Below are 15,217 nucleotides of genomic sequence, written 5' to 3'. Positions count from 1 at the left end.
CTGTTCCATGTTGAGGTCGAAAGCCAGATTGACGCAATCCAAGTAGTTGGTTGGACTCTAAGTCATTCTGAATTTGTAGGTAAGCAACTCTGTCAAGGATTTTTAACAGGAAGGGAACGGTGGTGATAGGCCTGTAATTAGTAGGTATAGCTGGGTCCAGGGTCTGTTTTTTTTAGAAGAGGGAGGACCCATGACTGTTTCAAATTGTTAGGTACTGAGTTAGTGGAGAATGATAGGTTTATTAGCTTGGAGATGAATGGGGAGAGGTCTCTTGCTGCATCTTTTATAATCTGTGCGGTGTGCAGTTTGACAGTTTGAGGGAGGTTATGATTTTTTGCACTTCTAGTATGGTTACCTTTTTGAAGGTGAAGCCGTGGTTAGTGTTCGAGGTGGCGGGTAAGCTACGGGTAAGGGAGTGACTACTGGAAAGTTGAAGTCTTTTGTTTACAATTTTCGTTTGCAGGCCAGTGATTTTGTTCGCAAGGGCATCTTGGATGCTCGTGCACCATAGTTGGTCTTTCACGGACGTGTCCGTCGGTGGATTGGGGTTTTCTAGCTCCTTCAAGATGGTGAAAAGTACTTTAGTGCTGGAACTTGCATTGTTTATTCTTACATTGTAGGCTTCCTTTTTTGTACGGATTATTTCTTTTTTATAGAGGGAGGATGCGTTTGTGAGATTAGTTTTGTGTTCCTCTGATGGATTCATTTTCCATAGGGTTTCCATTTTAGTTTTCTTATTTCTTAATATTTTAAGTTCAGGAGTGTACCAAGAGTTAAGATGGGCTCTGGGTTTACCTTTACGTAATTTTAGTGGGGCAACAGTGTCAATTGCTTTGGTCATGGCGTCATTGTAGGTGTCTACTAGTAGGTTGAGGTCCGATATGTGGGGGATCGTGTTTAAGATGGGTAGAACCAGTGGCGTGATGGCTTCTACGGTAATGTTGCACTTGTTTCTAGTCAGACATGCTGGTGCAGGGGGGCACTGTATGTGGTGCGGGTTATTAGTGCTAATGTCAAATGATAGTAGGAAATGGTCAGTCCATGTAAGTGGTTGGGGGTCCTTGCACGTGATGTTACAGTTGTGGGCAGCAAGCCAGTCTATGGTTCTACCTTTCTGATGGGTAGGTAGGGTGTTCAGTTGAGTGTAGTTGTGTTCGGAGAGGGCATTAGCAAGGGAGGACGCAGGGATGTCATGAGGATCATTGTATCCCAGGTTAAAGTCTCCTAGAATAATATTTTGTGAAAGAGGTTTGGATTTCTCTGCTATGAGGGAGGTTATATCTTCCTCGAAGGTGCCTGTGGGGCCAGGGGGTCTGTATATTAGTTCCAGGGTGATAGTATTCTTAGCTGTAGTTTGTATTTTAATGGACAGGTGCTCGCATGATTTGAGTGGAAGGGAGGTAACAGATCTAACGTCAAGCAAGGTTTTGAATATGAGATCTACACCTCCTCCGCGAGCATTGGGTCTGTCGGTTCTGAGGATAGAGTAATTGTCAGGAACTGCAAGAGTTAGATAAGGACCTGCTGCAGCATAGAGCCATGTTTCTGTAGTGGCAAGAAAGTCGAGATCTGCTGAGCGGATGATGTCAGCGATTTCGGTGGGGTGAGCAACAAGGGATCTGACATTAAGTAGGGCTCCTTTTAGTGGCACGGTGTTTGCATTGACATTGGCAATCTTGTTGGTGGCTTTAGTCGTAGGAGTAGTGGGCACTTTGCTGGGTGGGGTGAGAAGTCAGCAGCCTAGTCTGTTGTTACGGGTAGTAATGTTAGGGTTGGCTGTGAGGTGATGTTCTGGTGTTTTAAGTGAGTTCTGGTGGATGTCAGTATATACCTCTATGGTGAGGTCAGAAAGATTGGGTGGAGGGTTGCCTGAAGTTACGCTAATTTTAGCGGTGTGGTAAGTAGAGGCATTGTGGGAGAATGGAGGCAGGGTGGGCAGGAAGGGTGTGAGGCAGGGAATGGGGTGGTGTCTAGGGCAGCCAATCTTGGCTAGACCATTGCTGAGCGGGATGTAGCTGTTTCTACTACATGGCGTGTGATTGGGCATGACACAGAAGGGGAACATGATGAGGATGAGCCAGGCTGGCATAGTTCGGAGTAATGTTAGGGCGTGATGCTAAAAGGATGCTAGATACTGTTGGCTGGGCTCATACATGTAAGCCTAGTGGGCAGTTACAGGCGGTTGGGCGTGTACGGGTACAGCTTAGCCTATGTAGTTCACAGGGTGGACGGATTAAGTTATACTAGTGGTCTAACAAGTAACTACTTCTGGTGTGCGAGTGGCATCTAAATATGAATTTGCTAGAACAGGCAACCTAAAAGCAAATGTACTAGAACAGGCAACCTAAAAGCAAATGTACTAAAACAGGCAACCTAAAAGCAAATGTACTAGAACAGGCAACCTAAAAGCAAATGTACTAGAACAGGCAACCTAAAAGCAAATGTACTAAAACAGGCAACCTAAAAGCAAATGTACTAGAACAGGCAACCTAAAAGCAAATGTACTAAAACAGGCAACCTAAAAGCAAATGTACTAAAACAGGCAACCTAACAACAAATGTGCTAAAACAGGCAACCTAAAAGCAAATGTACTAGAACAGGCAACCTAAATGCAAGTTTTACTAGAGCAGGAAGGTGTGGGTGGGCTGGTGGCTAGTAGATTCATGGCAGGCAACCTGAATACGGGTTCTCAGGACAAAAATAGCTGAGGCAACAGGCAAGGATAGTTGCCTAGTTTGTATGGGTGAATACAATCAGTTCAACTAGCATTAGTCAGTACAGTGACGAGCAATATTGGCAGTACGTCACAGTGGAGCACATTCAGACAAAAACAGTGTAACGCATTTAAACAGGAATAGTGCCAGGCGTAAGCCACTAGAGTACAGTGCAGTACAGTTCAGAGATGATTGTGCATAGGCGTATAAGGCACTTGCAGCTAATGCAGACAATCATAAGGAGCAGTGGCGAGTGCAATCGTGTGTGAGCTTGCACAGTTGGGGTTGACTTGAGGAGCACATAAGAGTATTTGAGGGGGGGAACTGGCACTCTCATGTAGGAACATGGAGGAAAAAGGGAGTATCAGGCCAATTACAGTATGCATAAATGTTGGATCATCTAGATTCGAATTTAGCTACAATCAGGGCTGAAGTAGAGCCAGAGCCAGTTACAATAAACATAACATTAAATCAACTAGCAAGCAGGTCAAAGGTAGTAAACATGCATCAAAAAGGGGCAGTGGTCAGGAAGGTTACAACAGTCTAGATGCAATTGCTAGGGGATTTCAGATGGTCGAGCAGAATCAGGCTGCTTTGAGTGTGATTCACTAATGTGGCAATTAATCAAGGCAGTTTCAAGCGGAAAAGGTACAAGTAGGTAGGTCAATCATCAAACAATCAAAGGGCAATTTCCAAAGCAGTTTTAAGATAGTCCAGCAATGAGCGTTTTACACACTCTATTCCATTTTCTGGTGTGCTGCAAGCGAGTGTGGTAATAGTCAGCTGTAGGGGCATGTAACTGGACAATGCGCCACAGTGATTAAGCGATGTGAGCGTAAAAGTTACCTGGTGTGAGTCAGGCAGGGGGTCTGGCAGATGGCAGACTCAGGCACTAACAGGCATCGAACAGGTGCTGGCCTTGTAGCAGTGGGCCTTGATGGATGTGGGCCGGCTTCGCCTGCCGGCAGCCAATGGGTGATAAAATAGGCAGGGCAGCCTATCGGAGTGGCTTGCAGGGGTGGCCTTAGGCCGGCTGGTCAGGCGTTGTAAAAGCGGGCGGTCATTTTTAAAATCGAGTACCTCGTGTACTCCAATGGCGATTCCGGTGCAGGGGCGCTGCTTTGGGCAATTTTGGAGTATTCAAGCAGCACGTTAGCTTAGCTTTCATTTAAATATGGTGTAATTCAAATAAGAGTGCGGATGCAATGCAGAGGAGGATACATTTCGGTAATGGCGCTACGGTCCAGCGCTTACTGTAAATATGGCATTGGTTTGCTGATAGGTGCCCGCTGCTCCTGCAGGGGCAGAAGCTGGTCCGAGGAGCTCCTGCTCCTTTGCACTGGCGAAGAGGACTGGATCCGAGTTAATAGCAAGTGGTGCTGGCCACGTAGCAGTGGGCCTTGATGGATGTGGGCCGGCTTGGCCTGCCAGCAGCCAATGGGTGAAAAAATAGGCAGGGCTGCATATTGGAGTGGCTTGCAGGGGTGGCCTTCGGCAGGCTGGTCAGGCGTTGTAAAAGCGAGACTTTAACCTGGTTCCCTAATCCAGAAACTGACAAGACTTTACAACCGACTAGAACCGATTACAGAAACACCATCTCCTTTGCTGCACTGTTGCATGAATTGGGTCTGGTTGACGCATGGAAGTTATCGAATGGGGACGAAAGGGGTTCCTCATTTTACTCACACATTCATGGGGGCTTCTCCAGGCTTGATCTGCTACTGCTTGCTAGTGCTTTATACTTGTGTGTATAAGGGAGCGGAATTTGGCCTTTGGACGCTATCCAAACACGTGCCAGTCCCAGCCTCCTTAGCAATTACGGGTAGGCCTCTTCTGGACAGACACACCTGTAAGCTTCATGAGCTGATACCGAGGGACCCAGTACTCTGCCAGGACATAGCTTGGATCATAACGAATTACTTTGAGGAAAATAGCAGGAACAATCATTCTATGGCTATCATATTGGACGCTATGAAGGCTGTTGTGAGGTGAAAACTAATTAGTAGGACCACTGCCTATACCAGAGAACATATGCTGTTTCAAACACAACTGGAAAAAGAGGTATGATTGGCTGAGACTGCACATAAGAGTGCAGGATCGCATTCAATGTTTATAGGAAACTGAAATTGGCACGTAGCAAATTAGACATGCACCTAGCAGAGCGATCGGCACAGACAACACTGTTACATACACGGTAATAAGGCTAAACGATTACTGGTTTATCAATTGAAAAAGCTTAGGATGCACAATAACAGTCAAGCATTGTGAGATGTGCACAGCTTCCTATGTCGAGACGACACTGATACATTAGCAATAATCCAAAATAACTTGGCTTTACCGTAAAGTTTTACAAAATATTTAGCTCCCTCCTCAATCCACATCTGGCAGCCTTCTTAACTTGTTTTTTTTAATTTTTGGCAGTGCCACTCCTACTATGGAGATGTCGCCAACCATACTAATACCCAATCTGGGTAAAGACCCAACCTATTATGACTCATATCGCCCAATCACCTTGACGAATATTGACACTAAGTTGTTTGTTTGTTTGTTTGTTTGTTTATTGCATTTATAAGGGGCACCAGACCCAGGAGTAGCAGGGCGCAGATGGATATGCAAGGCTTATATATGTTACAAACATACAGGCAAAATACGAAATGTCGACATTACATCTGAAATAATACAATATAATGCAATATACAAAACTTAGGTTGCACGTAGAGGCAGAATAATTTACATCTAGGTAGTTGGAACTATACATGATTTACAATCTAGCAGCAGGTCGTGCTGACGTACCAGAGTTTCAGGGCAAACTAATTCTCAGTCAGGTTGAGGTGAGTAATGAGGTTCTTTCTGAAGAAAGAGTAGGGGAGGTCGGCTCTCAGCTGGTGTGGCAGGGAGTTCCAAAGTTTAGCGGCCTTCATGGGGAAACTGCTGCCGCCAATCTTAGACAATTTGAATCTGGGTACTACCAAACAATTAGCGTTAATGGTTCTGGATGGTCTACTAGAAGTTCGTCTGGATATTCTGTCAATGAGGTAGCTCGGTGCCATGGTGTGTAGCACTTTATGTGTCAAAGAGGCGAATTTTAGTTGTATTTTATTGTGGGTCGATAACCATTTATGGTGATGTCTGATGGCAGAGATATGCACTCTTTTGTTGATGCCTATTTCAGCTCTAATGGCATTGTTTTGTAATATTTGGAGTTTTTGGATAATGGTTTTATTAGCGCAGCTGTACAGGGCATTGCAGTAATCTAGTCTTGATAGAATTAATGCTCTGGCCAGTATAAGGCAGCTGTCACTGGAAAGGAAGGGCCTGCCTGCTCTGATCAGCTTACAAGTATAGGCTGTGGTAGAGGCCAGAGAATTTAGTTGTTTGGTAAAGAACATCGTTGCATCCAGGTAGAAACCAAGAGTTTTTACCTCCTTGGAGACAATAGTATTATTACCGTCAATGATGAAAGAGGCATATTCATGTTTGGAGATGTTGAATGGGGAGCCAAGGATTATCAACTCTGTCTTGGCATCATTCAGGCATAGGCCATGAGTGGCCATCCATGCCTGAATGATGAGATAGATTCTATTCACCAACGCCAGGTCCTTGCCATGATACCCGGAAAGCGGGAGGAGAATCTGAGTGTCATCTACGTAGTTAGTGTAGGTGACACCCAGAAGGTCCAGATCATCGAACAGTGGCTTGTTGAATATATTGTAGTGAGTGGGGAACACAGAAGAACCCTGAGGGACCCCACACATGATAGGGGTAGGGTCCGCAGCTGCAGAGGGAGAGAATACTCTGCTAGTTCTGTCGCTCAAGAAGGATTCTATCCATTTAACAGCGCCTCTAGAAAAGTGGGCTGCTGTATCAAGATGCCTACAAAGGACCTTATGATCAACCAAGTCGAATGCAGCTGAGATATCGAGTAGCAGTAATAATGCTGTTTTCCCTTGGTCTCTCAGCTCATCGATTTGTGTCTTCAGGTCTATTAGTGCAGTTTCCATCCCGTGTAATGGTCGGAATCCTGAATGATGGACCCCTAGGAGTTTGTGCTGTTCGAGGTGTTTTTGGATCTGCAAATATGCAATTTTATCCAAAACTTTAAGAAGAAATAGTACTGTTGTGATGGGGCAGTAATTGGTAGCGATAAGTGGGTCTAAGGTTTGCTTCTTGAGAAGCGGAAGTACCCAGGATTATTTCTAATTGTCTGGGACGGAACCAGAGGCAAAGGAAGTGTTAATCAGTTTGGAAATGAACGGGGAGAGGTCTCTCGCAGCCTCTTTTATGATATAAACTGGGCAGATATCACCTTTACAGTTAGATGGTTTGAGAGAGAGGATGTTTTTTTCCACCTCGAGGATAGTAGTTTTGGTGAAGCAGAATGTGGTATTTGGATCGGAGATATTTGCATTAGGTGGGGGTGGTGGTTGGTTGGTTGAGATAAGTTCAGAGAGTCTTTCTTGTTTTTTATTTTAGTTTGGAGGGTGTTGATTTTATTGGTAAGTGCTAGTTGTATCTCTGAGCACCAATTCTTGTCTTTAAGGCAGATATCAGGGGGAGAGATAGGGGACTCTAGCTCTTTTAGGATTGAGAATAATTCTTTCATACTGGAGTTGGACTTAGCTATTCGTTCATTGTAGGAGTTTCTTTTGGCCTGGCAGATTTCTTTTTTATAATGTGATGCAGTGGACGCTAGCTTCTTTTTGTTTTCGTGGGAGGGGCAAAGGCGCCAAGCAATTTCACATTTTCTTTTTAATAGTCACAGGTCTTTTAACTGAGGAGTAAACCACTTGTTGAGATGTAGTTTAGGTTTACTAGCTCTCAGTTTGAGAGGGGCGACTTTGTCCAAGGTAGAGAGCATGATCTTGTTATATTCATGCACCATCGTACTTGGGTCCAGGTTGTCTGCCAGAGAATTTAGGGTGGGTAGAATATTAGGGATCACACTGTCCACTGTTATATTCTTTTTTAACCTGGTTAGACAGGGTGGCGCTTCTTGGGGAGCCATGAGTTTTTGTCGGGTAGTGGAGAGTGTCATGGACACGAGGAAATGGTCCGTCCAAGATAGGGGAGAGATAGAGGTAACGGTAGCTGTACAATTGTGGTCGGCTAGCCAGTCCAGGGTTCTACCCTTAATGTGGGTGGGAGCGTTCACCTTTTGGGTTAATCCTAATGCATTGAGGGAGTTTACTATTTGCACCGCATGATTGTCAGAAGGATCATTCAGGCCTAAGTTAAAGTCTCCAAGCAAGAGTACTTGGGAGGTAGCTTTAAGGTTACAAGCAATTAGATTATGCAGATCCTCTTCAAAGGTGCCAATGATCCTCGTCTATAGCTGTACTCTAAAATTCTCATAAGTTAATGTGGGCTCTCTCAGGGACTATAGACGAGGATCAGGCCGGGTTTACAGTAGATTGAAGCACTCATGATAATATCCACAGGGTTTTAAACGTAATGGAGATCAGTGTGAAGGAGAGAACTGAGCTGGGAGTCATTACACAAGATGCCCAAAAGGCTTTCGACTGGGTGGACTGGTTTTATATACAGTGTAGCTTACAAGTCTTCTTTGGTCCTAACTTTATTAGACTAGTGCCTGCTAATTATCAATCCCAATCGACCTCAATCAGGGTTAAGGGCCGGTATACTCCGTACTTAGCTATCTTGTGGGGTACTAGGCAGGGTTTCCTCCAGTTACCGCTGATATTTGCATTGACCATGGAGCCATTTGCCTGTCGAGTCAGAAATAATAGGGGCATCAAAGGGGTTGTCGTCGGTGATGTGAAGTACAAGATCTCTCTGTAAGTGGACGATGTTATGATGACTGTGGAGAATTCTTGTGGCTCCTTGGAAGCACTGTTGGCTGAGCTTGATAAATGTGAAGCCGTCCTTGGATTTTTGGTCAACTATAATAAATATTGTGCTCATGACATTTCTGTTGCCTCTCCTGAATGGCTGCCCCTTGAGGATATGTTTCCGATAAAGTGGAGCCAGGAATCTAGCCCTTCTCTGGGTTTGTACATCATGCCTACTCTATCTAGGGTGTTCCAATGCAATTTTCCTCTGCTGGTACAGTACCTTACTGAAGATCTTGACAGGTGCTCCAGGCAGGAAATCTCCTGGTTTGGTAGAATTGTAACTGCAAAAATGAATCTGGTTCCCTGACTGCAGTGCCACTCTCTTGCTCTGCCTGTCAGAATCTCAGACCGCAGTTTGAGGGCACTACAGGGGAAGAGCTTCCAATTTATTTGGGGTAATGAGAAAGCTGGGATCTCTAGGATGGTCCGGTAGAGGTCATTGCAGAATGGGGGTTTCGGTGTCCCTGATATTCATCGGTATAACTTAGTGGCACAGATCTCTCATGTTATGACTTGGGGAAGGAGTGAACTGAGACCCAGATGGAAGTTGATAGAATAGGCCTGTTCTCTGGTGCCCTTATCGCAGATTCCCTTTATGGATTCTCCTTGGGCTGTGGGTGGTGTCGGCTTATCATTATTGACCTTGACATAGAATACAATCTATTACATGAAAAGAGCTATACGTCCTTGTGATACAGAGGTGGGAATGGGTCCACTAACACCTATTTGGAACAACCCAGCCTTTCAACTGGGCATGGTGAAGGGACAGTTTGACAGTTGGGTCTCTGGGGGTCTTGAAATGCTTTAACAGTTTTACAAGGTGGCGAACCCCATAAAATGTAATGAATGCAATGCAGAATTTCACTTGGAAGAGGTAGAACGGTTCTGCTATGTGCAACTGCTGCATTGGGCTTCTTATCCCCCTACTAAACTTAGAGCTACCTACTAAAATATGAGCTACCAGACCCCTGAGTGCATTGGAGCTTACAATACAGTCCCCAACCCTTAAATCCAAAATGTCAACTCTATACAAATTACTGGATGAAGGGGATTCCATGGTACGTCGACCCTATTTGATCAGTTGGGAGCAAGAGTTGGATGTCGAATTTGATGATGATATGTGGTATCGAATATGGCTTGCATGTGTAAATCCTCAAGGTGTGCGACCGATAAGGAGAGTGTATTCAAGCTGTGCTCTAGATGACCCCTCAAAGATTACACAACATGAATGGGGATTATTGTTCCAAATGCTGGAAGGGTTGCTCTGAAGAGTGCTCCCTGTTACATATGCTATGGACCTGTGGAAAGGTGAACCATTTTTGGAAAGAGATATTGGGCTGCATTACGAGTCCGGCAGTAGCCGTGCCGGAAAAACCGGCAGGCTGCCGCCGGACCCGTAATACCATTCCGCCTCCGTAATTGCCAGAATCGGGGAATTGCAACCTTGGTGACTCAGTAATTCCTGAGGCGGAATTCTGTAAATCCCCATTCCCATGGAGTCCCATAGGACTCCATGGGGATGGGGACCATGGAAACACTGGTTCCATCTATGACAGAGCCGGCGTTTCCATGTCCGCCTGCAGGCGGGTGGTGTTAATCCCGCCAGGTCTGACCTGGCGGGAGTGACACCTCCCGCCTGCATGACTCTGAATCAGCCGGTCCGGAAACAACGGTGGCAGCGGTTTTACTGCCACCGTTCTTTCCGGACCGGCAGGGTCATAATGTGGCCCATTGTCCCAAATTAAGGAGATCACCGGCCTGCATATCCCAATGGACCCCAATGGATCCTATGATTGTGCTTTTGGGTGATACAGGGGAGGGCATATTACCCTTATCGGGACCTCTGTCCACTCTAAGTGGACACCTACTGGTGGCTGCTAAAATAATAATTGCCTGTAACTGGAAAAGTGCTGCAGGACCTGTGCCCCAAATGTGGTGGATGTAGATCTGGGACATTCTGATGGCTGTAAAGATTACTGCCATATGTGAAGGAAGATACGAGAAGTATATGTCGACATGGATGCCATTTATAGAGTATGCATAAAAGGTCCCAGCACTTGTTGCAAATCCACCCATTCTTAGATGATTCTCTGTAGTGTGATTTATATTGACTGGAGAGTGGGATTTGCGTTGTCTGTTAACTATGGGCGGGATAGGGGGCTGGTGTATGGAACGGAGAGGTGTTAATGGTCGGGCAGGCTGCGACGGGGATGGAAGCGGATTCTGCATTATGAGACCTATGCATGTAACCCATGCTATTACGACCCAGGCGGTAAGTTACCGCCTGGGCCGTGACTTTACCACCATGGCGTAAACTACGTTTACGCCATGGTGGTTGGCGGACTTACCGCCCCATTCCGACCTTGGCGGGGCGGTAAGTCCCCAATCCCCATTTACCCTTCCCCATTCCCATTTTTGCCCCATAGGGTATAATGGGAGTGGGGAAGGCGTTAATTACGCCACCGTAAATTACGGTGGCGTAATTAACTCCATGGTCCCTTAGCGCCATGGATTTTAACACCTGCTAAAAGCAGGTGTTAAAAGCGCCATGGCGCTAAGGGACCTCGTACTCAGGCGGTAAGGGTCGGCGCTGTTAACGCTGCCGTTAACCCCTTACCACCTGGGTCGTAATGAGGCCCAATGTTGTACTTACTTTACGTATGCTGCTGTATTCAGAATCTGTTAAATAAAAGTTGTTGAAAAAAAAAGAAACTGTCTGCCACGTTCTCCAAAAATATGCATTTTACTTAAAAACTCTCATAGGAAATAATTTCTCTGATCTACCGTAAAACTGCTAGAGAGATATACGCCACAACAGTGTCAAAAGCTGGCATCTAGTCCAACTCGCAAACTTCACTCTCGTGGTTTTAGTGAAAATCTGTTCAGTGGATTGGAGTGGGTGGACTTGGAAGGGAGAAGTGAAGACTTTAATTAGTTAAGGAAAGAGAACATTGGTTAGAGATGGTTTTTGGAATAGCCACCATCTTAGTCAGAGAAATCTATGTGGGGTCCTAAGATTCTGGGCTAAAGGCATCTTTAGAAGCAGCATTTAGCAGCTGTTGGGTGTGTATTCCCACCCATATCCCGGTTACAGTGTGTCTTAGAGGTTTAGAATCTGGCTATTCTAACCAAAATTAAAGATTTTTTGATAAAGTCTTCAGGCTTCGCGAAGGATCGATATAATCCGCATTCCAACAGTAAAGAGCAGGAAATTGCACTGGTGGTACTGCAGTGTATATTCTTATGGGAATAAGTTCAAGAGAGTGAGCTAGAAGTATGGAATATGGCTTGGGTTAGGGAAAGAAAAGGTATTTACAGTGTAGGGTACACATACTTTCTGCACCCATGGACCTCATGGAAATGATCTATGGACCCGATTGCATGATTCCACAGATCCAGTCGTATGGATCTTCAGAACAGGATCCCTGATACAGCATTGCCATTTTGTTGGCTACCGTGTTTACTGGACAAGGCCACATGCACTGTGGGTGTGTGTGCGGTGCTCAACACATTCGCCACTAGGCATGGCTGCTGGTCATGCACAGTGGAGACTCTGGGTCTGTTTCAAGTGAACAGAGCAGGGACAAGGGCCACGCTCTTGGCACAGTGCTGCAGGCCATGCCCAGTGGGCATTGTGGGTGTCTGAGCACATTGATCATGGGGTACACCGAGAGGTTATAGACAATGGCTCCTTTGGGGTATGTTTCAGTTGCCTCAGGCAGCTCCACATATTGCCTGTTGAGCACAATGAAGGCTTAGTCCCCTTAATTGCTATGTCTGTCTTTGGCAGTAGGTGGGGCCAGAATACTTACCCCCCCATGGCCTAATTTGCAGGGAGAGGAACGGTGCAAAGAGGCTCGACATACCTGACCCTACAGTGTGCTAGCTCCATCTCAGGACCTCGAGGGACTCTCTGCTGCCAATATACAGAGGAAACCATCACCATGACGACCAGAGCGAAGTTATGTAGTACGTTTTTGAATATCTGTGCATGTGAAGTGCCTTCATTCAGTTTACATGAGTGTGTGGGTCTGTCTGTCTGCGTGGTTTCAAAGGTTTGTGCCAGGTCCTCCTCCCTTTCCGTGAGTTTGGCGAGGAATGGGGAGCCTGTGGTGCATGGAAACATGTTTTCAGTGCAATACTCACATAGGTGGGAACGGCATGAATATGTACTTAATGTGACAATGCTGACATATGTTGGTAACAGCAAGGATGAAAATATTTTACAGTGGTAAAAAGTGCACATTTGGGCACATCAAGATTTAAATGATTTACTGTGGAAATACTGGCATTTTCTGGGCATATTCCCAATCAGCATCTTTACAGTGCCAATATTAGCATAGTCGTGTCACAGCCACCATGGGAATGATTTGTAGTGGCAATAGTGACATATATTTGGCACATAAATGGTGAAAAGGCAATTTTTCGATGGCACTACTGGTATATATTGTGGGCACAACAGGAATCGGGAGCATGTGTGCTTAAATGCTGGCATATATTGTGGCTCAGACATCAAGAACTGTGATTTACAGTGACAATAGTGACATATATTTTGTGCACAGGGATCATGAAGGTTTCCTTTACAGTGGCAATGCTTATCTAAAATATATTTATATTAAATATGTTATATTTTATATATGTTATAAGTAATACATAATGTAATATATAAATATATGTATGTATATATATACACAATATATTGAGCAGAAAAGTACAATATTAGCTGAACATAACATAATGAAAATGTGGTTTACTGTGGCATTGTCACTGTTGTCATCTACTCTGGGCACAGGCATCCTGAAAATGTGTTGTAAAATGCTCCAGTGTACTATTGGCGACCTGGTGTATTTTATATTTTTGGATGAATTAGCCCACATAACCAATTGTACATTGTATAGCTTTAAGCTACATTGGCCCACAAAACTGCATTGTGGAATGCAGCATTTTTAATGCCATGCCACTTAAAAAATTCACCAACCAACAATGGAATTACTTCCTGTCAGATCGATTATTGTGAGTGCAAATGAACCTTTTATTGTGAATCATTCACAACATATGCTATGCAGCTTTTCTGACGAAAATAAGTTACACCTGATTTCTTTTCGAATACTGTTTTGCGGTGTAAATAATGATCACATTTAGGAGTGACTTACATCTGTAGTAATTTATACCAAAAGAGGTTCTTCCTCAGTCAGCCGCATAGTGCTGCACCCCATACCGCTTGCAGGAAGAGCTGCTATGAACCGAAACTGCTTGGAAACCCCAGACAGCAGATTCCACTGGCACACCGAGACATTGCAGACATAAGCTCACTTTAGGCCTTACTACAACCTGACAAATAACTTTTGCGGCTCGAAAAAGAGTAAAGTCATGTTCTTACCTGGGGCAAAGCCTGTACCACAGTGTCCAACAAAGCGCGCATTCCTGTGGCCATTTTCAAGAGTTTGAGAACTGAAAGTGAAAATCATAGATACATCACTGGTCTGCTCGCTTTTATGTCAAGTGTAGAAATAACTGACAACAGGTCTGAGGTCTGACAGCAAGGGTGGGCCGCCATCTTAAGTGGGCAGAGTGAGCGATTTCATCATAGCCAAGAGTTCACAGGCAGGGACACTTTGCGTGCGCCTGACAAGCCTAGCTGCCAATCATTTCACAAAGATCCTCACTGTTAAAAAAAAAACATTGCTTATGTACATGTTTTGCCATTTGCAGAAGATGTGTTACCATTGCTCTTCATAATATCCGCCCATCGAGAACGTGTACATTTGGTTGCCTCTTTGTCAGGCCCCCAAACTACCTTGGTGAGAAGCATCTTATAAAATGTTGAAGGCCAACTTGCATGCGCCATTAAATACACAATTAAAAAGTAACACTTTAAAAGTGCAAATCATTTCACTTTCTTCAGATAGACCGAAGGAATAAGGGATGGAGTATACATGCACATTTAAATGATTCTAAACCTAGATTTCTAGTGCGCTTTTCCAATTCCTTTTAAATGTTTAATCGTTTTAATAATTCATTAGTGATTAAAAGATTGCCCATTTTCTTCGACATAGACAACACTTTTTTTACAAGCATGTCGTGAGGGGTTCTATGTGGTTTTATCCCCGCAATATTTAAAGTGGTACTTTCACTCAAATGTCCCTGTTGGCATCCCAAACGCCCCTCCCCTCTGTCCTGCAAACCCCCTTCAACCGTCTTGCCTCAAATGATCACAACCAAATAGTTCACTATAAAAACTATGGCGGTGAAACCACTGCAGACCACTGGAACATATTCCCGCTTCTGAGAGTATGGCACGTCCACTGCATGACACAAGCTGCTCATCGACAGCTGCTGACCAGGGGCTGAGTCACATGTTAGGCAGTACTCGAGGGGAGAAGAAGGGGTCCTATGTTGTAATGTGTGACACCGTGCAGAAAAAGGAGAGGAGACTGGTGACTAGATGCCTAGGGGGTCCTGGGGGGCATATGGGGAAATTTGTGGGATGGTAGGCAAGTCAGTGGAAAAGAAGTGCTGAGGATGAATCAGGGACTGGGGTACGATAGGAGTGAGTCATGGAGGAATGGGGGGTCAAGCCCATAAAAAGGCTAAAGCAGGAGAGCATTACTAAGTGGGGGAGAGGTTAGTGGGCAAAGCCGTCAGGAAAGT

The 15,217-nt window shown here is 44.9% G+C and overlaps 1 protein-coding gene across 4 annotated transcripts in view; it reads right to left on the bottom strand.

Annotated features, from left to right (window-relative positions):
- LOC138567460 (voltage-dependent T-type calcium channel subunit alpha-1H-like) overlaps window positions 1-15,217 on the bottom strand; it is a 1,148,189-nt gene that overhangs the window by 154,132 nt on the left and 978,840 nt on the right. For all 4 annotated transcript variants that reach the window (XM_069645666.1, XM_069645668.1, XM_069645670.1 and 1 more), the window contains exon 27: window positions 13,947-14,017. In XM_069645666.1, the coding sequence (XP_069501767.1) occupies window positions 13,947-14,017 (71 nt within the window). The remainder of the gene's footprint in view (window positions 1-13,946; window positions 14,018-15,217) is intronic.

This window comes from Ambystoma mexicanum, chromosome 2p (assembly GCF_040938575.1).
Source record: "Ambystoma mexicanum isolate Mex_15411 chromosome 2p, UKY_AmexF1_1, whole genome shotgun sequence".
Taxonomy (NCBI): domain Eukaryota; kingdom Metazoa; phylum Chordata; class Amphibia; order Caudata; family Ambystomatidae; genus Ambystoma; species Ambystoma mexicanum.
This window is presented reverse-complemented; position numbering and strand designations above follow the sequence as displayed.